This window comes from Bufo gargarizans, chromosome 1 (genome assembly GCF_014858855.1).
Source record: "Bufo gargarizans isolate SCDJY-AF-19 chromosome 1, ASM1485885v1, whole genome shotgun sequence".
Lineage (NCBI taxonomy): Eukaryota > Metazoa > Chordata > Amphibia > Anura > Bufonidae > Bufo > Bufo gargarizans.
Genome location: NC_058080.1, coordinates 301,383,227 through 301,409,661, shown reverse-complemented (window position 1 = coordinate 301,409,661; position 26,435 = coordinate 301,383,227). Strand labels below are relative to the sequence as shown.

Genomic DNA, 26,435 nt, shown 5'->3' with positions numbered 1-26,435 from the left:
GTTGAATATTGTAGACTATAAAGACGGGCAAGATGACGTCAGCTATTGGGCATCTTTGATTACAGTTTTGATTACTGGTATTTTGAAGGTGGTTTCTATCCCATGTCAGGGCAACTGTAGGGTCCACCAAGAGGCTCCTGACAGATGATCTCCCTTATAATTGCGGCCATTCCATTTTTGAAGGTAGGGTTACCCAGATGGTAGGGTAAGATCCTTCCCTAGGCCAGTCCCACCTGCCTTATATCTAACTTTTTGAGTAGGACATGAATTTAGATTTTATAATTATACTAATAAAGGTTACATTTTAATGGTGGTGGTTCTGTGATAATATTTAGTTATACTCCTTCCAAATATCTTACTCACTGACTAGTTGGAAATATGATATGGTGTGATAATTCTCTGTGGGAGACGACACAATATGATAATCTCATGAGTTTGTCATATAGTAGCTCTGTGACATATACTACTGTACGTAAGTAAAACAGGAAATCAACTGCAAATGTTTTTTTAACCAAATACATATAATTGATTTATTTTTATTTTTTCAAGTGTGCTGCATATAAACTCAAGGTGTACACAGAACAATAACTCTATTTGTAGCTCTTTTATGTCAGTCAAGTACTCCTTTGGTTCTTTGCGATAAATATTTTCTTAAGTTATCCAATATATACTGGCTTAAGCCTTATAAAACCATAGTGTGCTACCCCCTCTCCATATGCTTATTTGCTTCATTATAACAAAGCCACCTATGATATCACCAGTCGAAACTGGACCTTCTCACTGGTTAGAGGAATGAAGTGCGAAACACAACCCTCATGTTGTGCTGTGTTGTTTAGTAAGATATATCCTCTCCATTATACGAGTTTCCCAAATTATCCAAATCTGAACTTCAGCCTATATCTGACAGGGCTGGTTTTCTTCTTTGGAGGGGGGACCATAGGCTTAGGTTTGACTGGATTTGACAGAGTCTTTTTCTTTTCAGGTGCTGTAACAGTGAATGAGAACTCGGGTGGCTCTACATGTTTGATCCTAGGAAGGAAATGGGTTGATATGTGTTGCGGTTTCACTCGAGGGCTGGAACCTTTTTTGGCTTTTCCTCTTTTATTCAAAGCCACATACCATCTTCTGCCTGTCTTTTCAGTTCTGTAGGTAGCTGAGGCATAAGTGTTATAGCTGTTTTCCTGATACCTCTCCATAAATTTGCAATCATCTGTAAATTTAGGCTGCAAAATAGAAAAACAATAAACATTTTTATTTATAGTAAAGAAGAGAAAAAATGAATATATTCAACAAAAATGCTTTTAAAATTGTCAAAATATCCATAAATAGATAGTTACATCTATTAACCCTTTGAGAACCAGTTTTACCTTAAATGGGTTGTGCACTTTGGGGTTTTTTGGCAGACCGCCCCCCCGATCCCTCTTGGTCAGACCTGCAAAGGGAAGCCTACTTAGGCCGCATTCACATCTGCAGCAAGCTGATATGGCTGCCTGATCCAGCACAAATGCTGGATTTCAGCTGTACCCAAAAATGTTGCATGCAATGGTTTTTGTCTGGCTGAAACCTGGCATTTATGCTGGAAACCGTCTGAATCACCGCCGGACCTCATTACAGTCAATGGGATCCGGTGGTGAACTGTAGAATCCGGCAATGCTGGCTCCATGCTCCTTCTATCCCTGGCTTTGGGTGCGCCACTGCATTCCCAGGATATCAGCAGCTGCCGCCAATCGATGGTAGCAGCGGTTACCTGCTCCTCTTGCATCAAATAAATATTTAACATGACGCATAGGTGAAAATGAAAATGAAATTTGCCACCTTGAAAAGCAGCAGAGCAGCCAAGGTTGGGGAGTGAAGGAACAGGAAGCAGGTAAGTAGGCTTCCCTCGCAGGTCTGCCCAAGAGGGGGGTTTGCCAAACCCCAGCAAAGATGCACAACCCCTTTAGGGACCCAATATTATTCTCATCACATATATTTATTTAATTTTTTTAACTTGATATAGTTGTATGAGACTGTTTTCTGCAGGAACGTTTATTTTTTCAGGTGTTTCTTTTTTTTTTTTATAGAAAATTAAACCTTAATTTATACTGTATTACAAGTAAAGCTGTCTAAAATAGCTTTTTGCAACTTAAACATGTAATATGTCAGGGTCCAGAGATAATAAACATCACAGAAACAAAAATGTAACTTTTACTTTACATTAAAATTACAATAGCCTAAAAGGTCATAAATAACTGCATTAAAAACTTTACATACAGTATGAAACATCATGGAAAATGGATGACACACTGAGGGCAAAAAATTGACTTACAGACCAAACGAGGACCTTTCACGAACATTGTCACAAACGAAACACTGACTATGTTGTCATGGAGGTTATCATGGACGTGTGACTGAGACCTAACTCTTTTTACTCATAATTTATAGAATTTTTCTGTGTCCAAATTATTAGAGATTTTGGACTTAGGTTACTTTCACACTAGCTTTTTGCTGGATCCGGCAGGGATTAGCAAAAACGCTTCCTTTACTGATAATACAACCATCTGCATCCGTTATGAACAGATCCGGTTGTATTATCTTTAACATAGCCAAGACGGATCCGTCTTCCTCCGCATCCCAGGATGGAAAGCAAACCGCTGCTGTTTGCTCTCCGGAATGGAATGCATTATTTTTTTTATTATTATTACTTTTTAGGGCTTGTTCACATCTGCGTTGGAGGCTCACAGAGTCTGTATAAAAAACAAAAAAAAAAACATGCATGCAGACTTTATTGTCTGGTAAATAAATAGGTTCCTAAACAAAACCTGAATCGACTCCACAGTAGTTAATGGAGTCTGTTCAGCTCCAAGCATATCAGTTATGTGCCAAATTTGGCACTTCCGCTATTTTAATTGTTCTACTCTTATAACGGAGCAGAAAAAATTACTAGCGATGATGAGAACTCACCCTAATTTCTTTTTTTATTCTTTTAATAGTTTTTTATTGCTAATTCTCCTGTAACTAAAGCTGAATATGTTAGGACCTGTTACAGGGGGAATACAGCCACCAGGGTCTTTACCATTGTTGGACTGGGGTACTTAGGGCCCACCAGTAAAATTTATTTTGGGGGCCCACCATACGGATACATTCAAATATTACCCACTCACACAGCAGCAAGATGCTACCAGATGATTGAATATGGGGGTCCCTGCAGCAACCTTGAGAAGGTAGGTCCTGGGGAGAAGAGGACACTGGTAGCTTTCCTCTATACCTAGAAGTCATCTCAGCTCTGATCATGTCTATATTAATAAACTGGGGAGTTTCTTTAATAAGCTATCTAGTTTTTTATATGAACATAGGCTGGTTGAGGTGCTGTTCATTGAATATATGTACACTACAGACCAAAAGTTTGGACACACCTTCTCATTCAAAGAGTTTTCTATATTTTCATGACTATGAAAATTGTAGATTCACACTGAAGGCATCAAAACTATGAATAACACATGTGTAATTATATACATAACAAAAAGTGTGAAACAACTGAAAATATGTTATATTCTAGGTTCTTCAAAGTAGCCACCTTTTGCTTTGATTACTGCTTTGCATACTCTTGGCATTCTCTTGATGAGCTTCAAGAGGTAGTCACCTAAAATGGTCTTCCAACAGTCTTGAAGGAGTTCCCAGAGATGCTTAGCACTTGTTGGCCCTTTTGCCTTCACTCTGCGGTCCAGCTCACCCCAAACCATCTTGATTGGGTTCAGGTCCGGTGACTGTGGAGGCCAGGTCATCTGGCGCAGCACCCCATCACTCTCCTTCATGGTCAAATAGCCCTTACACAGCCTGGAGGTGTGTTTGGGATCATTGTCCTGTTGAAAATAAATGATGGTCCAACTAAACGCAAACCGGATGGAATAGCATGCCACTGCAAGATGCTGTGGCAGCCATGCTGGTTCAGTATGCCTTCAATTTTGAATAAATCTCAAACAGTGTCACCAGCAAAGCACCCCCACACCATCACACCTCCTCCTCCATGCTTCACGGTGGGAACCAGGCATGTAGAGTCCATCCGTTCACCTTTTCTGCGTCGCACACGGTGGTTGGAACCAAAGATCTCAAATTTGGACTCATCAGACCAAAGCACAGATTTCCACTGGTCTAATGTCCATTCCTTGTGTTCTTTAGCCCAAACAAGTCTCTTCTGCTTGTTGCCTGTGCTTAGCAGTGGTTTCCTAGCAGATATTCTACCGTGAAGACCTGATTCACACAGTCTCCTCTTAACAGTTGTTCTAGAGATGTGTCTGCTGCTAGAACTCTGTGTGGCATTGACCTGTACTCTAATCTGAGCTGCTGTTAATCTGCGATTTCTGAGGTTGGTGACTCGGATGAACTTATCCTCCGCAGCAGAGGTGACTCTTGGTCTTACTTTCCTGGGGCGGTCCACATGTGAGCCAGTTTCTTTGTAGCGCTTGATGGTTTTTGTGACTGCACTTGGGGACACTTTCAAAGTTTTCCCAATTTTTCGGACTGACTGACCTTCATTTCTTTAATGATGGACACTTGTTTTTCTTTACTTAGCTGCTTAACAGTCTATTCAGTAGGACTTTCAGCTGTGTATCCACCTGACTTCTCCACAACGCAACTGATGGTCCCAACCCCATTTATAAGGCAAGAAATCCCACTTATTAAACCTGACAGGGCACACTTGTGACGTGAAAACCATTTCAGGTGACTACCTCTTGAAGCTCATCAAGCATCAAGAGAATGCCAAGAGTGTGCAAAGCAGTAATCAAAGCAAAAGGTGGCTACTTTGAAGAACCTAGAATATGACATATTTTCAGTTGTTTCACACTTTTTTGTTATGTATATAATTCCACATGTGTTAACTCATAGTTTTGATGCCTTCAGTGTGAATCTACAATTTTCATAGTCATGAAAATAAAGTAAACTCTTTGAATGAGAAGGTGTGTCCAAACTTTTGGTCTGTACTGTATTTAGTGCAGTAAGTCTACTGTGTTATGTGCCACTTGTGCAGGGGGTGGTTCACCTGTACCCCTGTGGGCAGTCCAAGCCTGATCTTTACAATGCTATAAAACCTTACTGCAGGGTTGATCTGGGTCTGCTGAGACCCAGCAGCTCGTGCAGACACCCAGACCCAAGTAATCACCTGATTGCTAGAATCGGATCATTGGTGCACTTATTGAGCACTGTGTATACAGAAATTGAGAAAGAAGGGCCAGTAAAAATCATCCCTACTTTCTATATGGAGAGCGCAGCTTTCACTAATGGCTGGCTCCCTGCTTCTGCAGCTACACGATTAGCGTGCAGCTGCTAATTGCAGAGGTAAGCACAGGCCGCCTGGACGTTTAAAGTCTGTGAGCGGTCCAAAAGCGGTTAGGCCAACTCTTGCATAAGTTTTTTCCAACCAAAAGGGAATGGGACTAACCACAACTTGACCCCATCACTCCATGGTCCCTATAGAAATCACATAGGGTATGGTTCATATGTACTTCATAGTAATTTGGATTTGACCACTTATATCTACTTATTAGAGTCTTAGCATTAATAGCCTGACTGTCCATCAGATCATTTATCCTACATTTGCAGATCAATTCTTACCTACTGTATTTGCCAAAACATGCCATATTAACAATTAGGTAATCTGATAAGATTTTCATGCTTATTATGCAACGGTTATGTGGTGCTAATTCACACTAGCATTAGCTTGTTTTTATTTAAAATACCAAGGCTTACACATTCTCTGAAGTGTAAGGGAATACTTTCCCTCATTTGTGATCATTAAATGAGAAAATATAGTGTGCTCTGCAGACTCATCTGTATCAGGTTTCACCTTTATGCATTGTTTGGCTTGCGGCCAAAAGACATCTGCCCTCCAGTTTTTGAGAAATGATAATGTTTGTGAGTGACAACCTTCAGTTTTTTTTTTTCATGATAACCCATGTTATGTAAAGAGATCTTTTCACACCCGACGTTTAAGAAATAGTAGAACTGTAAGGAAGCTAATGTGGGATTCTCATATTATTAACTAAGCTGCCGCATAGGTATAGCGGTATTAACCATTGCAGACACTAGTTACCATTGCAAATCTTAATGTATAAATTGTCAAAGGTACCAGATGATAAAAGCATTTTAAGGAAATTCTTCTTAAAATAGTTTGTTCTGTCATAGAGAAATATCTTAAAAACGTATTGTAGCATTGTATATTAGTGTTTCTAGTGTTTTTTCACCATGAAGTAAGAATCAAAATAATTATATACATATTTTTCTATTTATGTTAATGCAGTTGCATATCTAAATGCATTTTTTGCACAGTTAATAAATGGAGCAATATAAAGCAGGACTTTTCACTAGTATTGCTTGTTTATAACAAATACATTTACAGTATATACAGTATCTTATTCTTCAGGTGTGAACTGATGTAAATAGGTCCACTAAGGATCCATGTTTGCACAGAAGTCAAGGAATATTGTATGCCATATCTTCAGGTGACACAGTGACTGATACAAACTAACATCACGTTATGGATCTGTTTCAAGGGGCAAGTTACTATATATTTTGTCATCATTAAGGTTAATGGTTAATCCTACTTCTGCTCTCAGGCTACATGCACACGACCGTATGTGTTTTTTGCGGTCCACAAATTGCGGATCCGTGAAAAAACGGATGACGTTTCGTATGGCATCCGTTTTTTTGCGGATCCGTTTTTTTTTGCCGGATCCATTGTAATAATGCCTATCCATGTCCGCAAACTAGAAAAAAATAGGACATGCACAATTTTTAATGCGGGGCAACGGAACGGACATACTGATGGAGACAGCACACGGTGTGCTGTATGCGTTTTTTGTGGACCCATTGAAATGAATGGGCCCGCATCCTGTCCGCAAAAAAAAAACGGAACGTACACGGAAACGCAGACACACAGGTGCTGTAAGGGTCCAGTCACCTGTCTGTAAGTGTTTTGCGGATCCGCAAATTGCGGATCCACAAAGCACTGACACCTGCAATGTGTGATTCGCAGTTTACGGACCGCAATAAGTTATAGTATCGGACTAGGTATTGTCTTCTCTTCACTGTAATGACCCCCTCAATGCCCAGATATATTATTTTTGTTAACATATCTGTCCTCCAGTCTACAAGCCGAGAAAACATGGCACTGATATCAGGGCTCATGCATACGATCGTTGGCTGTTTGCAGATCTGCAAAACATGGATACCAGCCCTGTGCATTCTGCATTTTGCATCTTTTGCGGCCATTTTGAACTAAATGGGCCCGCATTTGACCTGCAAAAAATATGTTTGTGAGCATAAGCCCTTAAATCCCTCATGATTGGCTGAGGATGACTACAAGGTATAATGCGCAAGCCCACTGACACAGGGTCATATGATCTTCCATCTTCTCATCATCCCTTTATTCTGATATGTAAAATGGCAGACATGGGATTAATAATCTTGCAGCGTTTGCGCGTTCATAGGGCAATCCAGATCTTACAGCATGCTGAAAGATCAGGATTTGCCGGCGGCAGATTATGCTATCTAATTAACCAGTGCACAGCATGGGTACAAGCAATGGCATAACAATCGTTCCTCCTCATTCTGCGGCGGAGATCGCTGCATGTAATAGCAGCTGTCTCCTCCACTAGCGAGCAGGTGTTTTCCGGGAAGGAACGCTTCCCTTCCGAGCAACAAATATAATGTTAAATATATATTATAAAAATATTTAAAAATTGCTAAACCTACTTATGTATGAGGTCAGTTTAACAGCGCAGTATCAACTGGGTAGGTCTTCTATTTCAATTCCTATTAACTCTTTTATGACAGGGGTGTTTTGGGCAAATTTCAGTTTTAGAATGCTGCATTCTAAAAGGTGAATTTTTTTTTTGATCGTTTCTTAGTCAACCCCAAAGTGTTTTGTTTCTTTTGTTGAAGGAAACATAGGACTTTCATGTATTTTAAACTGGAATGGATTTTGTAGGTGTTATTCAGGGAAAAAATTGTTTTTCCTCATTTTTTTCGGACTTCACGGCAAAACATCCTCCAAGTACAAAAGTGTTTTTTTTTGTTTGTTTTTTAAGTAAAGACACAAAAGTGGTTGTGGCTTGGGTAAAAAAGACTATGATTGGTGGCCATGGTTAATTATTATAAGGTACATACAGCTATCAGATTACATTTTTTTTCTTCATACCTCCAATCTGTGGCAGGGTCTCCATAGGAATATATTGTGAGTCTCATAGACACCAATGCATTGGGAGTCTATCAGTTAAGCTATTTACTAAGTTTTGCAATTTGCTACATTTTAAAGAGGATTCTTTAAAGACTTAACTGCTTATGAGGTATCCTTGGGATACTGTAGGTCATGTATATATCTGATCGGTGTGGGTGCAACTCCTAGCACCCCATCAATCGGCAGTTGTGGTCTCTTCCTCAGCCATGTTTGGTATACACAGTATTAAACAACTGATCAGCAGGAAAGCTGGTACTCAGACTCCCACCAATCAGATATTATTGACCTATCTTGAGGATAGGTCATCAGTATATAATTTCCTGGAAAACTTTTTTAAATGTTCAAGGTAATATTTTTGTAAAGTATGGTGTTAAAATACAGATTGTAAGTAACAGTAGAATTTTATAAAAATAATAAGGCAGATATATATTTTGCATCAGAATATTCCACTTTTAGTTTGTGCCAGACATGATTTGGATAGTTATATGTGTCTTAAAGTGGTGAAAAGAAAATATGACACAAAGCACTACAGAAATTCCTATTTGTGATAATGTGCTTTACAGAATCAGAATGTTAAACCAATTGTTATACCTCTTTGGAGCTGGTATAGCTTTTGCCCACAAGTGCCAAAAACTAAGAATTTGACAAAACAAGAATTGGTTGAGACAAAAATTTGCCACAAAAGTTTTCTATAAAACCATTGTGTCTAGCATGTTATAAGTTAACCAAGTTTTAGTGCAAACCAAAACACTTTCCAGGCACGGTGACATTGATATATCTCCCCCAGTGTATAATTTGCAAAGATGTATACAAGACTCTATCCATTAAATCTTGAAGTCTTTATTGAGTCATATAAAAAAAAAACAAAAAAAAAAACTCCTATACCAAGAGTAAGGACAACAGAAGACCATCTGAAACATTTGATGATCTGGATCGAACCCTTTTTTAGGATGTTGTTTTTAATATGACTCAATAAAGACTTTAAGAAAATAAACAAAATTTTAAGAACAAAGTGCTGTACACATCTTTGGACATTATCAAGCTCCACAGCCAAGGCGGTTTACAATTATGGGCACCGTTGGTGGAGTGTGGTATGAACTGGATCATGTGACAAGAGCGGTAAGCTGGACTGAATGTCCAAATCTTGTTGTATATGTGATCTCCCCAGTGTATACAGTTGTGGCAGAGCTATACACTGAGATTCGACATAATGTTCTGCAACAGCACTTCTCTTGATTATGGAGTGTCTCTGACTTGTAGCTCAGCACCGAAAAATAATGCACTGTGTAGCCACATTATTGTCAGTGATGTTTCAGTGTGACATGCCGTGAATGCGAACTGACAATATCAGAAAATCCAACACTATTGGTGCAGGTCACATAAGACTTTACTATCATAGACCACAATGCAGGTTATGTGCAACTGTGACTTAAGTGCAATTGTTCTGTGATTTGGTTATGATTTTAAAGCCAAAACACAGTTCTAAAATAGTCTTTTCGGACACTAGCTGTTGCACGACACTGGACGCTCTGTAGTCCCAGCCCCGGATTGTTATACCCGGTAGAAATTAGTACACATTATTATAGGGGAAAAGAGTGTTTTGTCACTCTATAGTCCCAGCTCCGGATTGTTATACCCGGTAGAAATGAGTACACATTATTATAGGGAAAAAGAGTGGTTTTGACGCTCTGTAGTCCCAGCCTCAGATTGTTATACCCGGTATAAATGAGTACACATTATTATAGGAGAAAGGAGTGTTTTGACGCTCTGTAGTCCTGGCCCCAGATTGTTATACCCATTACAAATGACTACATATTATTATAGGGGAAAAGAGTGTCTTGTTGCTCTATAGTCCCGGCCCCAGATTGTTATACCCATTACAAATGACTACACATTATTATAGGGGAAAAGAGTGTCTTGTCGCTCTATAGTCCCAGCCTCAGACTGTTATACCCGGTAGAAATGAGTACACATTATTATAAGGGAAAAGAGTGTTGGTTCTTTAAAAGCATACTGTCTACATGTCATATAAGATGGCTTTATGAACATGCATAGGTTATATTCTCACATTATTATATGCATTTGCCCATGCTGCCTATATGCATTTGCCCATGCTGCAACTATTAGCCCTGCATATTTGACACCCTTTAAAAAGTGAATGCATTGCATTTTTATCCACTGTTAGAAACAGCTCCAACTAACCCATTTGACTTAGGGCTAATCATGAGGGCAGTGTCCTGGTAATCCCCTGGTTTTATCCCTTTAACCCCTATACAAGGATCTGGTCTTTGCTTCAGGTGAGCTACCAGGCTGCTTTCTCTAGGAATGGTCCTGGTGTAGTTGGCAGCTGGCACACAGTGGTCAGAGACTCCAGTGCAATGCATCATAAGCACAGGCAAAACACACAGCCAAAACCAGGTGTAGAACAGACTGGCACAGTACACAAATCAACCAGGCATGGCCAGAGATGCAGGATACATACAAATCCATGGAAAAGAGTAACAGACACTGGGGAATGGCAAACAGAACTAGGTCAGAATTCTGAAACCGAACAAGCAGTCTGAACTTGTTGCACAACTGAGGCAGGACATGCAATAAGGATAATACGTAGCAGGGATAATTTAACTCATTAGACAAACAGGTCCACACAGAGCCAGGAAAGGTTAACCCTAGCAGTGCCAAACTGAAGAGATATACATAGCACAATGTCCATAATTCACACCCACAAGAAACCGACTCTGGGACGCAGTAACAGTGAACCGCCATTGAATACAAAGGGCCCAAATTCAAACACACAAGTAGCTGGCGCATGCCCAGATAGAACAATAGTAACAAGAGAAACTCCATTGTAACACTCATATAGAATGTGGCACTAATATAATGAACTATTTAAAATAAAAATACCTATGTAACACCATTTGAAATAAAATTTAAAAAAACTGTATGTATGGCTAAAATACTGATGGTGTTGAGACTGTATCACTCAAAACATAAGTTAGTCTGCAGCTAGTTACCAAGGAATAATGCTGTTACAAAGTGTTAAGCGGTCTAGACAGCTGCAACCTAAGTCACATAAATAGAAGTGACCTGGCACATATCTATTTCATTCTGCCAACACATAAGACAATATATTATGCACATACCGGTAATTTATATATAATTGGCCTACTTCTAGGATTCAAAAGGAGGATGTTTTTATGGTCTCTTCTAAGGGATAAATATATGATATGTGATATTTACGACTTTTGTATAAAAAAAATGTATGACAGAGGAAAAAAACACAACATTTAATAAATGTTAGGCTAAGTTCACACTTCAGTTATTTGGTCAGTTAGTTTCGGCTCCTAATAACTGATGGAAATAACTGACCAAATAACTGAAGTGTGAGCTTGGCCTTACACATTTGCACATGGGGTGATACATCATTCTTTTGTAAACCTGCCTGATAAAGGTACCTCTGTGCACCGAATGCTTACAGTTATCCAATCTCTAATCTTGGCAATTAGAGTGTGATGTTAGCTGTGTAACAAGTGATGCCTCTAAGCCTGTACTATCATTGTGGTGTAATAGTACAGCACTGATCATGAAATACATTTGTGCCATGACGTACTATTATGACACAGGTCGGGTAGTGGTGAAACCACTTAAAAAACCTTCAACAAGCCTTCCTCTCTGTGATTTTATAGAGAACAAAAGAGCAAGAAAAGCTTCAAACAAGAAAATTATTATGCTGGAAAGAGTGCAGCTGCTGCTGCTCGAACTACAAAAAAGATGTCTATGGGCCGCTGTAGATAAAATGAAAAAAGTCATGGATTAAAAAAATGTCATTTAAAAACGCCATTAAACACATTGACACATGCTTTTCAAGAAGATAAAAAAAAGAAAATATTGATGTCTATGGGCCAAAAAGCCACACCCAGAGCATATTGTAATTTAAAAAATGGCACTAACCCAAGTGAAGAAAAATTTCACTTAAAAAAATGCGTGTTTGTACTGCTTTTAATAATTCCCACAGACTTACAGCTAATATCTGCAGTTCAAAAACAAAATAAAAAAAAGTAAATTTGCAAAAGATCTTTTTTCCTAACAGTTACAAATAGTTTCTCTGGAGACCTAGAAATTGTAGTCTCTTAAGGTCGTTTTACACCTGCCGATTTTTTGGCAGATGATCGCTAACTAGTGTTTATAGCGATTATCTTGCAGTGTAATACTGCTGCCGATTGCCCGATGAATGAGCAATCATCGGGCAATTGTGATTTTTAAGCTTGCTTAAAAATCATTGTTTGCTGGTGGCAGATGGTGTTGTCTAATTTGATCTGCCGCTGTCAAACTGCTAGACATCATGGGGACGAGCGATGGCATAGTAATCGCTCCTTCCCAAGCTGCAGCAGGAAGGAATGTAATAGCAGCAGCCTCCTCTTTTACGCTTCCCTCGCTTGCTCATTCGGCCTGTGTAATACAGGCTCTACTCTATAGACTTCTTTCGCTTGTATTTTACTGTCCCTTTTGAATAATGAGATAGCGGGTCAAAAGTCTAAGGGGTGTATTACACCAACAGATTACCTGGCAGATTTTCTGACCAATCATTGGTCAGATGGCTGTTTACACACACACAGATCTTTTGTTATACACACCAACTATTGGTCTGATTGGACAGAAATTTGTCAGAACAGATCTGCAAAACATTTTTTTTTCAAGAAATGTTTTGGTTATTCCACATAATCTAGGTAACTATGTTAAATAAGGCAATACCTAAAAATAAATGGAAATAGACTTCTACAATTAAAGTTTTATTACAATTTTTTCATAAAATTATTTTTTAAACTGAAATGAGCTCACCTACACACACTAAACTCGATTCTTCTTCCCTGTGAGGCTCCTCTTGGTGCATTTACACTTGTAACGGTCGCGTACACACACACACACAGGGGGGGGGGGGGGAAAGAAGTGACCACTGCGCTCCACCCTTACCCCTGGCCCTGCCTACTTGCCTTCCGAGTCCTAATGACAGGGGACAACTGGACGGCAATCCCTAGCTTTAACTAAGCGCAGGGATGACAGACAGACAAACAACAGAACGTGAACGGACCGAGTCAATACCAGGAAAGCTACAAAGTACAAATGGAGCAAGCAAAGAATAGTCAGGAGAAGCCGGGGTCATAAATACCAGGAGACTAGTGAAGTACCAAAGGAGTAAGCAGAGGATCGTCAGGAGGAGGCCGGGGTCAGAATACCAGGAGAGCAGAAAAGTACACAAGGAGCAGGCAGAGGATCGTCAGGAAACAGCAGGAGGTAAGTACGCCAGGAAATACAACATCACAGGTGGAACCTAAATTAACAGGCAACCTGTGGCCAGCAGGATGCCTGTATTTATAGTGAGGAGTGAGCGTCATGTGACGTGGCCAGCGTCACATGACCGACAGACCAACCAGTCGAGCACTGAGTGATCAGCTCGGCGCTCAAGGCAGACTTAGGAGCAGGGAACCTCCCAGCTAGCAAAGCCACCCTGGGAATGAGGTCAAGCACAGATCCTTGCTCCCGAAGCTAAGCAGCAGGTCTGCGGCTAATGGGAGACCGAGTGCACCTTCGGAACCCCGTTACAACACTTGTGAGGAGGTACACTAGTCTGTGCTAAATGGAATTTTGTGGACAGAGTCAAATAAAATATGCCTTGAGTGATACAGAATTGCAGTCAGGTACATGCATTTGTCTGTAATTAATGAAATTACAGACAAAAAAATGTTTTAGAAACAAATGCACAATTGGAAAAATTTTGCTGAAAAAATATGTGCTGACCGTGATACTGCATGTCCATTCAGATTTGGTACAACTGTTCTGTGTCCAGTGAAATTATGATGCTTAAAAAATTAGCATCAGCACCAGTACATGTGATGTTTTTAGATATGAAATGGACTGCTTGCTGGCTCCTGCGCGTTAGAAAAAAAGTAGTACTGTAGCTTTAAATAGCAATGCAAGCACTGGATTATCAGGGGTTGGCTGCAGCAAAGCAAAACATATTACACTAAACAACTTTTGTCCTAAAACCTCTCGCTCTCTATGAATTAATTAAATCAATCTATCTTTCCCTAAAAGACACTGAACTTGCAGTTGTGTGTCTAAATATAACTGTCTTTTTTTGCTTTATATTTGGCAGAGACATCCTGCCGCATCAATGTAAAGAAGCTTAGAATGACATACTTTTCTTCTTTGGGATCATAGGGACTATGACATGTCTGTTTCGTCCGGATTGGCTGAGGCAAGGCACTTTGGAAGTGTCTACCCAGGATTTTGCACTTCTCTGTCTTCCTCTTCCCTGCCCTGCAGTGCTCTCTACTGTCTAATGTAAAATTGGGGACACCATTTTCAATGATATGTGCATACTTGATAAAACTTCGGCTTCAGAAGCTGAAGCAAACTTATCTATCAGTCAGGTTATTAAATCCATGATTAGACCATATTGTATTATACCAAAGATCCACTCATCCTCGATTGCCACTGATGGAAGGAGAAAAAAAAGTCCTCCCTCAACTAGGGAAGCTAAGGCACCAGAAGTCTTCTTATTTGGTAGAACAATGACTGCCCTATAACCAGCAATAAGACTATCTTTTTTTCAGTTGGAAGGACCAGGGTCTTGGCTCTCTGTATTGAAGGAATGAACATTAAGAAGGACAGATCCTCTATGTAAAGTTTTCCGTCTACAGCAAGATAGGATTCCCAAAGTTTAGCCTTTTTAATTTGACAAATTCTCTACCAGATCATTTAATAGGGAACCAAAAATCCACCATGGCAGGAACTCCATGGCACAGGCCAGGTTTTTGAATGAGCTATCCACTTGCTATTGTTTTAGCCACATGGTCATATACCCAGCAGTGGAGAGGACAATAGATCTGGCTGCTAATTCTGCTGAGTAGTCTGTGGCATCAGAGAGGAAATCCAAAGCTAGGGACAAGTATGTGAATGGTACCAATCAGGTGTTTTGAGTTAGCACTGAAGTGGATTGAATCAACCATGCACAACAGGTGATATCACAGTTTATCTACTCTCTATTGACCCCTGCACAGGTCACAGAGCCTTCCTAGAAAAATCTCCTATAGGAGTCAATGGGGTTCCCTCTTATCAATTGTGTTTATGGCCATTGTGACGGCTTTGAAAAAACAGGAAGTCTTGATGTATTTAGGCCTATTGTGAAAACTGCATGATTTTAGAATTATTTTTTAAATATAGTTAGGCCCATGAAACATAAAAACATAAAAAAATCCTTGAAAATTCTAAAGAAAATATGTTTTACATAAAAATCTTTAAAAAGTTTTATGAGAGCTTGTTTTTTGTGAGACAAGTTATAGTTTTTAATGACGCCATTTTGGGGTACACATAACTTTCTGAATAACTTTTATTAACTCTTTCTGGGAGGGCGATGGAAAATTGCGTTATTTTTCGGTATAAATAACACAATATCTTTATTCTCAGGGTCACTACGATTAAAGTGATACCAAATACAAACAAAAAAATACAATGCAACAGCTCTCTGCAAATAGAGTACAAAAAAGTATTCTAATGCTATGCTTATCATGTAAATTAGAGATGCTTGGCAAATACATTTTGTACAAAATTATTTGGGCCCGTCTGCCACACTTCAAGGCGATCTCTGTAAGACAGGAACCTAACACTAAATTCTACCTGTTATGTACCATGACTGCTACCATACAATTCAGGGAGTTTCCACATGCATGCTGGGCCCACCTTAATTTTTGTCTTCTTTGGTGCCAAAATGGCCTCCATTAAATCCAGGGAATGCAGGTATCAACATGCATGCCGAGCCCACTCCACACCTCTCCTGGTACCAAATGGCTACCAACGAATGCAATGAGAGTCTTTCTATGGAGTTGTGTAAAAGCTTGATTTTTATGGGATAGCTTTTTGATTTGCTTATCACATTTTTTGATGGCAACTAAGAATAAACTAGCAATTCTGTCTTTTTTTTTTTTACCATAGGGGATTATTTATGTAGTCCAGGTCGGACATGGCAATACCAATCATAAGGGGGAGATTTATTTTTTTTAGCAATTTTTTTAAATTAATAAATTAATTATTTTAATGGAATATTTTTATTGAATAAATGTTTTTTTTTTTTTTTTTTTTATACCATTTAATAGTCCCACAAGGAGACTATAACAGACAGCATTCTGATTGATTTTAAAATGCAATGCATTATCTGTATAGTGCATTGCATTTTAATATCAGTGCTATTCTCATATTGACTAGCAGGCTGGCCAGAGAGGCGCAGCCTGCTGGAAACGACTCAAGGCTGGTCTGGGGCCTACACGAGACCCCAGCCAGCCTTCACACACATCGGCACCCCGCGATCGCATTTGCGGGGTGCCAATGGGATACAGAGGGAGTCCGCTCCCCTTGTCACCGCTTTACATGCAGTGGGCGCCATTGCCCCTGGCTTGTGAAGTGTTAAACAGCCAGGATTGGCACACCTGCCGGTCCAGGCTGTTAGAGCAGGGCTGCGGCTCTCATCTGAGAACTGGGCCCCGGCTCCCCGCTGCACTGGGGACACGTGCAGCGCTTAGACTGGGCCCAGCCTAAGGCCCCTTAGTGACCGCCATGAAAAGGCTTATGAGTGGTCAATAAAGGATTAAGATAAAGGCAACTGCTGATCAAACAACTTCATTGTTAGTGATGATCTCCAAATTGCAGGAACATTGTCTTCTAAATCTCTAAAGTAACAGGGACACAGCTACTATAGTGAAACATTGCCAAATCATGGATTTCTTTCGCACAGGGTTTATTGAATACAAATTACATATGCAAAACAGCCTCATGGTGTTGTCAGCCAAACCTAATTTTCACAAACAAGATTTTTTCAGGGCTCAAATATTTAAATGATTATAAGGTGGCGTACACCCACCTTAAAAGAGCACCACACCCCCAAATGAATGAGGCTCTTGCTCTGGATTGATATGCCAGGAAGAGGTGCTAGCCTAATTTATTAACTTTAAAGGAATGTAGTGGCAATATCCAGCCAGTGGAAAGCAGAGCAGAAGAAAATGCCAGTTCCTTTGTGTAACGCAAGGAGTAGGATGGACCCTCAGCCATAGTGATCAGAGCGGTTCCCTATGAAAATGCAGCCTCTGACCAGGGCTGCTACTGTAGCAGAAGAGTAAACCTACAAAAATTGCCAGTTCGCATGATAATCATGAAAAATACTTTATTGAACAATTAAGACAATTTGAAATGTTTCAAAATAGCAATGCAGGAAAAATGGCAACATCACTGGAGGAGACCACATAGGTAATAACATATATCAAGTGAATATATGTTACCCATAGTGTGTCTCGTCCAGGATGGAGACAGCCACAGCCATTTTTTTTTTATACATTTTGTATGTAACAGAAGAGTGCCTACTCCAGCTATAAAGGAACAGTCACAGAGGAGACCGTCCCATATAAAAGCGGTACCGTAGCAAAAAATGTACCCCTAGGTGTGCCAAAGTAGATCCAAAGATATATTGCAGGTGTAGGTGATGGCTTCAGTGATATGAGATGGCTGCAGCAGGGTGGACTGGCCTGAGGATTGCTGCAGATGTAATAGCTGCACTAATAGCCAAAAGTGCCAGGTGAGAAATAATGAACCAGTAAAGGTTAGTGCTGCCAATGCCAGTCACCTGGTGGTCTACTGGTCTAAAATCATCCCTGTGGCAGAAGGGTCCCTCTTGGGACCCCTAAATATGGGCTGTCTCTGAGTGACAACAGTTTGTGTACCCTCACCTGACAGACTGTAAACATGCCGATACAACATAGGTATGTAATATGGCTCAGTATGATTTACTTGGAGAAAACTTTATTTAACTCTTAATTATAACACAAGGGGACTTTAACATACAATTTCTTGACGTCAGAAAACTGACAGGCAATCTATTAGGCCTCTGGCATGGCCTAATAGGCATACACAGACGACAATCCTGGGGTTCTTCATTAGACTACTATATAAAAACATTAAGACCCCATGATCGCATTCGCGTGGGTGCCAATGGGTGACAGAGGGAGGCTCCTCCCTCTGAAGTTACTTACCATCTAAGAGATTAAGTGTGGCTCTGATGATTTTGGCCATTAGGATGGAAGCATGGCTGTAATAAAACAGCTGAGATCCTGCTCTTTCCTGCACAGGCGATACAGTATGTGCAACACTTAGATTAGGCTGCTAGGAAAAAAAAAACGGTGACCTAGCCTAAGCCCCCTTAGTGACTGGCATAAAAAGGATTATTGCTAGTCACTAAGGGTCCCACTTACAAACAGGAGAGAGTTAGTTGGTAGCAGCTGGCGATAATACAGTATGTCATAAGAATGCTAACTTGAAATTCTGAAAGCCAATGTTCAGAGAATATAACCCAAAATCGAGACGCTGTCAGGGGAAATAGGCACAATGGAGTTGTTCCAACTCCAAGCTAAATGATCTTTTCCTTTACAGATGTACTGACCCATATTTCTATAGCTTAAAGCCAACTGAATTATTACAACTCTGACCTCATTGTGTCCATACACTAGAATAATGTACGCCCCTCACTGTTATATGGGCCTATTAATAAGGTTCTAAATATTGGGTTCCAGAGCCTTTAGGTGACAACTACACTAGACATATGCAGTATCCCAATGCTAAGGCAGTCTTCTACTGGAAACAGGTTTTATGTGCATTTTATAGGGATACACTGCAAGATTGGAAATGTGATTTATGGCATAAGTATACATTTTCTGTGCAAAAAGCAGATAACAGTTAAAAGGCTGCAATTACCATTCACTAGATGGGGCTGTATACTAGAGTCAGACAGAGAATAGCAGCGAGAACAGAAAGAAATTATTTAGTCTACAGACAGTAGATGTTGGGACATTTATGAGTGTATATGCAAAAATGTTCCTGTGAAGCATACCTGTGTTGAAAGGAGGTGCAATTAAAAGCACTGTGGAGATAAACTGCTTAATCAGAAGCTTATGAACTCCATAGCAGGCATTGTCCAGAGAGAAAAAGGCTTCCAGCCCTGGACGAACCCTAAAGGCAGATCTTGGATATGCCTACCATACAATATCTTGCAGAAGAGACCTGTGGTGACAAAAACTGTAAGTACAGCAACCTATAGAAAGAGCGTAGTCTGATGTTGGACTCTGTGGTTGCATTATTCAAGAGAAAGTGTTGTGGCCCTATTTCTTGATGCTTCTGCAGGTCAGGTCAGGTAGAGAAGTGCAGTGTGAAAGGAATAGCTTTAACCACCTCAGCCCCGCTAGCTGAAACCCCCTTCATGACCAGAGCACTTTTTACACTTCGGCACTACACTCCTTTCACCGTTTATCGCTCGGTCATGCAACTTACCACCCAAATGAATTTTACCTCCTTTTCTTCTCACTAATGGAGCTTTCATTTGGTGGTATTTTATTGCTGCTGACATTTTAACTTTTTTTGTTATTAATCGAAATGTAACGATTTTTTTGCAAAAAAATGACATTTTTCACTTTCAGCTGTAAAATTTTGCAAAAAAAACGACATCCATATATAAATTTTTCGCTAAATTTATAGTTCTACATGTCTTTGATAAAAAAAAAATGTTTGGGCAAAAAAAAAATGGTTTGGGTAAAAGTTATAGCGTTTACAAACTATGGTACAAAAATGTGAATTTCCGCTTTTTGAAGCAGCTCTGACTTTCTGAGCACCTGTCATGATTCCTGAGGTTCTACAATGCCCAAACAGTAGAAAACCCCCACAAATGACCCCATTTCGGAAAGTAGACACCCTAAGGTATTCGCTGATGGGCATAGTGAGTTCATAGAAAGTCTCATATTCCACTAACTTGCGACAAAAAATAAAAAATTCTAGGAACTCGCCATGCCCCTCACGGAATACCTTGGGGTGTCTTCTTTCCAAAATGGGGTCACTTGTGGCGTAGTTATACTGCCCTGGCAATTTAGGGGACCATATGTGTGAGAAGTACCTTGCAATCAAAATGTGTAAAAAATGGCCTGCGAAATCCGAAAGGTGCACTTTGGAATATGTGCCCCTTTGCCCACCTTGGCTGCAAAAAAGGGTCACACATGTGGTATCGCCGTACTCAGGAGAAGTTGGGGAATGTGTTTTGGGGTGTCATTTTACATATACCCATGCTGGGTGAGAGAAATATCTTGGCAAAAGACAACTTTTCCAATTTTTGTATACAAAGTTGGCATTTGACCAAGATATTTTTCTCACCCAGCATGGGTATATGTAAAATGACACCCCAAAACACATTCCCCAACTTCTCCTGAGTACGGCGATACCACATGTGTGACCCTTTTTTGCAGCCAAGGTGGGCAAAGGGGCACATATTCCAAAGTGCACCTTTCGGATTTCGCAGGCCATTTTTTACACATTTTGATTGCAAGGTACTTCTCACACATATGGTCCCCTAAATTGCCAGGGCAGTATAACTACGCCACAAGTGACCCCATTTTGGAAAGAAGACACCCCAAGGTATTCCGTGAGGGGCACGGCGAGTTCCTAGAATTTTTTATTTTTTTGTCGCAAGTTAGTGGAATATGAGACTTTGTAAGGAAAAAAGAAAAAAAATGAAAAATCATCATTTTCCGCTAACTTGTGACAAAAAATAAAAAATTCGAGGAACTCGCCGTGCCCCTCACGGAATACCTTGGGGTGTCTTCTTTCCAAAATGGGGTCACTTGTGGCGTAGTTATACTGCCCTGGCAATTTAGGGGCCCAAATGTGTAAGAAGTACCTTGCAATCAAAATCTGTAAAAAATGGCCTGTGAAATCCGAAAGGTGCTCTTTGGAATATGTGCCCCTTTGCCCACCTTGGCTGCAAAAAAATTTCACACATCTGGTATCGCCGTACTCTGAAGAAGTTGGGGAATGTGTTTTGGGGTGTCATTTTACATATAACCATGCTGGGTGAGAGAAATATCTTGGCAAAAGATAACTTTTCAAATTTTTTTATACAAAGTTGGCATTTGACCAAAATATTTTTCTCACCCAGCATGGGTATATGTAAAATGACACCCCAAAACACATTCCCCAACTTCTCCTGAGTACGGCGATACCACATGTGTGACACTTTTTTGCAGCCTAGATGCGCAAAGGTGCCCAAATTCCTTTTAGGAGGGCATTTTTAGACATTTGGATCCCAGACTTCTTCTCACACTTTCGGGCCCCTAAAAAGCCAGGGCAGTATAAATACCCCACATGTGACCCCACTTTGGAAAGAAGACACCCCAAGGTATTCAATGAGGGGCCTGGCGAGTTCCTAGAAAATTTTTTTTTTTGCATAAGTTAGCGGATATTGATTTTTTTTTGTTTTTTTCTCACAAAGTCTCACTTTCCGCTAACTTAGGACAAAAATTTAAATCTTTCATGGACTCAATATGCCCCTCACGGAATACCTTGGGGTGTCTTCTTTCCGAAATGGGGTCACATGTGGGGTATTTATACTGCCCTGGCTTTTTAGGGGCCCTAAAGCGTGAGAAGAAGTCTGGAATATAAATGTCTAAAAATGTTTACGCATTTGGATTCCGTGAGGGGTATGGTGAGTTCATGGGAGATTTTATTTTTTGACACAAGTTAGTGGAATATGAGACTTGGTAAGAAAAAACAAAAACAAAAACAAACAAAAAATTTCCGCTAACTTGTGCCAAAAAAAATGTCTGAATGGAGCCTTACCAGGGGGGTGATCAATGACAGGGGGGTGATCACCCATGTAGACTCCCTGGTCACCCCCCTGTCATTGATCACCCCCCTGGTAAGGCTCCATTCAGACGTCCGTATAATTTTTACGGATCCATGGATCGGATCCGCAAAACACATGCGGACGTCTGAATGGAGCCTTACAGGGGGGTGATCAATGACAGGGGGGTGATCACCCATATAGACTCCCTGAATACCCCTCTGTCATTGATCACCCCCCTGTAAGGCTCCATTCAGACGTCCGTATGATTTTTACGGATACATGTATCGGATCCGCAAAACACATGCAGACGTCTGAATGGAGCCTTACAGGGGGGTTATCAATGACAGGGGGTGATCAGGGTGATCACCCCCCAGTCACTGATCACCCCCCCTGTAAGGCTCCATTCAGACGTCCGTATGATTTTTACGGATCCATGGATACATGGATCGGATCCGCAAAACACATGCGGACGTCTGACTGGAGCCTTACAGGGGGGTGATCAATGACAGGGGGTGATCAGGGTGATCACCCCCCTGTCACTGATCACCCCCCCTGTAAGGCTCCATTCAGACGTCCGCATGATTTTTACGGATCCATGGATACATGGATCGGATCCACAAAACACATGCGGACGTCTGAATGGAGCCTTACAGGGGGGTGATCAATGACAGGGGGGTGATCAGGGAGTGTATATGGGTGATCACCCGCCTGTCATTGATCACCCCCTGTAAGGCTCCATTCAGACGTCCGCATGTGTTTTGCGGATCCGATCCATGTGTCCATGGATCCGTAAAAATCATGCGGACGTCTGAATGGAGCCTTACAGGGGGGTGATCAATGACAGGGGGGTGATCAATGACAGGGGGGTGATCAGGGAGTTTATATGGGGTGATCATGGGTTTATAAGGGGTTAATAAGTGACGGGGGGGGGGGGGTGTAGTGTAGTGTGGTGTTTGGTGTGACTGTACTGAGCTACCTGAGTCCTCTGGTGGTCGATCCTAACAAAAGGGACCACCAGAGGACCAGGTAGCAGGTATATTAGACGCTGTTATCAAAACAGCGTCTAATATACCTGTTAGGGGTTAAAAAATTCGGATCTCCAGCCTGCCAGCGAGCGATCGCCGCTGGCAGGCAGGAGATCCACTCACTTACCTTCCGTTCCTGTGAGCGCGCGTTCACAGGAAATCCCGGCCCTCGCGAGATGACGCGTATATGCGTCGTTGAGCACAGGGCTGCCGCCTCCGGACCGCACATCTGCGTTAGGCGGTCCGGAGGTGGTTAAAGAAGGCTGGATACCTCACCCAATGTGTCAGTTTTAGGAAATACATGCATTCCCCACATAATAACAGTTCTGGAGCATTTATTTTTATGACTCTATGTTGTACCATTTCTTTATTATTTTTGCTAGAAGTTTGAGTCAATTGCCAGCAGCTTGCAGTAATGGTACAGATGGGTGTTACTAGTTGGGGGGGGGGGGGTCCCTGCATAGACTGACACCAGCAGCACTGATTGGATAGAGTCAGACACCTGCTACCAGTAACACCCAGGAATACCTTTACTGCAGACTGCTGGCAACTTATTTGTCAGGTACTCTTTAAGGATACGTCCTTGCCTGCTAAACTGTTACTGCAGTCGTGTACCCTGTGAGATCTGTGGAAATTGTACTTGAACTGAACTGCCAGTCCATGCATACTGAGAACTGTAACTGACATGCTTGAACTTGAGTTTTCAGTTCTATTGCAAAATTGCCTCATCACTGCTTCCACCGCTGCAGGGGACCCTGCCTTGCACCTTACACTTCATCACCATCAAGGGTACCCTGAACCACTCTCAGGCAGGTGATCCCCAGAACCAGGATGTGCCCAGAAGAAAAGAAAGGTGCACCCTTCCCATCTTGCTACTATCACTCCTATCCTCTCCTGGGCTCTCTTCTCCTGGACACGCAGCACATATTAAAGCTTAAAAAAAATCCACACCTGTCTGAAGTCATAATTTCCACTGTAGCAGCCGCATATTATAGGATTTGCAGCAGTGAAATTATTTTATTGTCCGTAAACTTCCTCTTAATACAGTTGTATCAGTACGAAATAGTCAGCAAATACCAGAATACTTGTCTGGAATAGGCTTTGTAACCCGATCATAGAAATCTGGAAAAATCCTTTGAATTAGAGAAATGTGATGTTGTTTGAGAAGATGTAGATTTCAATGATCAAAAGAATTAACCTATCTGTTTTGTGGAACGGCTTAGCATTGCATTGCTGAGCTGATCCCTGTGCTGAACACAGATTACATCAGACTTTCCCAAAAGTTTTTCATGTTTAATAATTGTTTTACATGGGTATACAGAAGTCAGTGTAACACAATACATCTGTTCCTCATCACAAATGTAATATTCAACCTGGTATAGATTTTACGCATTATCAATGCCAATTATGAACAATGTGTTATATTAATTAGATTTGAATTATGGGAAGTATTCATCAATATATTTTACATTTTCGTTTGCTGAGATTCAGAAACTTACACTATGTGTAATCTATTCTCTGTGACCACTATGTGAAGGGAGACCTACACTCACTCCACGTCTGGGCCGGTTAGAAAGTGGGTCTCTAGGCAATAAAGTAGGGTCCTCTGACTTGCTATTTTTTTTAAAAAAATTCAAAAGCTGTATTTAACCCGTTCACTGCAAGGGGTGTCTGGACATTTTTCACCTCTGGTAATCAGGACAAGTTTCATAGTTTTAACATGTACAAGGTACAAGTAAAATCCATATAATAAAATAAAAAATCATTATAACTCCCCCATACAGATGTATTTTCGGAAAGCAGACACTTGGCACATTGTCAAGAAGCTGCTCATCACTCAGGCACCTTCATGCAATTTTGCGTCAAAATGTCATATTTCATAAAAATTGCATAAAAGTTGATATTAGTGGGTAAAACTGTAACCCAAGCAGAAAGCTTTATGGACCACAACTCCTGAAAGTAAAAGTTCAACCTCCGCAGCTGTGAGTTTACACATACCACTAAGGCCTAAAGACACATGTACGCATCTTTATTAAATCACCAAAACTGGAATAAGATTTTAAAAAGTGAACTAGAGGGATCACAAGCAGACCACCTGATGATTGCATTTGCCTTGACTGATTGTTGACAACCAAGTCCTCAATCATGTAATTTTGTCGCAAACAAGAATCATTTTTAAAAGTGCATCAAAAGAAAAATTTTTACCTAAAACTCCCATCCAAGCAGAGGTTCACATAAAAACAATGTAAATGTAATACTATCTTAAGGTGTGCAAATCTCATACATACCACAAGCATATGCATCAACAAAATATAGGCAATTCAAAATTTAGTCTTCATGCACAAATGTGTTAAAAATGTATACTGTAGATGGCAACCAGCTGCCATGTTACTAAAATGAAAAAAAATTTTGAGCATGCAGCATTCCATTAGTGATGAGCGGCAGGGGCTATATTTGAATTTGTGATATTTCACAAATATTTTGTAGAATATTCGTCATATATTTGAGAATATTTTATTGAATGCGAAAAATCGGCAATGTGAATTCGCAACGTGAAATACAGGCGTGGGTCACTTTGGCTACATTTTTCAAGCTGCTAGAAGTTTTCTGACACTGGAGAAAATGGGTGGCACGGCAGAACATTACAATAGCTTTATATGCAGATAGAGTCAAGTGCTCCAATATATATTCGCGATTGCAACTTCACATTTTAGCAGGTCTGACTACAGATTAATGATTGGCGCACTAAGCATTGTTGTGAACTTGACATTGCTTCCTTCTCATTTGCCCACAAGAGAGAATCAGAGGAATCATGTGTTCAGATGGAAAAAAATGCTGAATATTCGATATAACGAATATATATCACTATATCCTAAATATTCACGAATTATCACTATTCGAATATTCATGCTCAACATTACCATATGCAAAAATCTGAATAAAAAAATTATTACACTAAACCACCGCCATGCAATTTTGCAGCAAACAGTGATTATAAAAATTGGATGAAAATTTAAATTTGGGATTGAAATTAATACTCTGTCAGAATTTTTGTGATAAAATAGAGTTTGAAACATACATACCACACATGTCTACATTCAATGCTGCATGTGTTAAAGAAATGCATAAACTGCAAGAATGCACCATCCACCTTTTTCATGCAAGTATTAAGAACTATATAGTAAATCACCCTATACTGTACAAACTGTTATCCTAATTAAAAATGATAAATTCCTAAACCTATCATAAACCTTAGCCACTTTCCAATGGGTATAATACAGGTACTTTATAGCTCTCGTATTATAGATATAACATCTAAACTTCATGTAGATCATCAAAAAATGAGTTAAGAGGTGTTGCAGGTCCAGGTGTTGCATTCAGAAATATATTAGAACACCGTGGGGCAGCCACAGCGGATTGCGGACCCATTCACTTTAATGGGTCCTTGATCCGCCCGTTCCGCAAAAAGATAGGACATGTTCTATCTTTT

General features: G+C 40.4%; 1 protein-coding gene across 1 annotated transcript in view; it reads right to left on the bottom strand.

The window, feature by feature from the left end:
* Positions 1-434: 434 nt before the first annotated feature.
* FGF5 (fibroblast growth factor 5) overlaps positions 435-26,435 on the bottom strand; it is an 80,539-nt gene continuing 54,538 nt past the window's right edge. Inside the window, exon 3 of the mRNA XM_044279362.1 lies at positions 435-1,223. Within this exon, the coding sequence (XP_044135297.1) occupies positions 873-1,223 (351 nt within the window). The 3' untranslated portion in view covers positions 435-872. The remainder of the gene's footprint in view (positions 1,224-26,435) is intronic.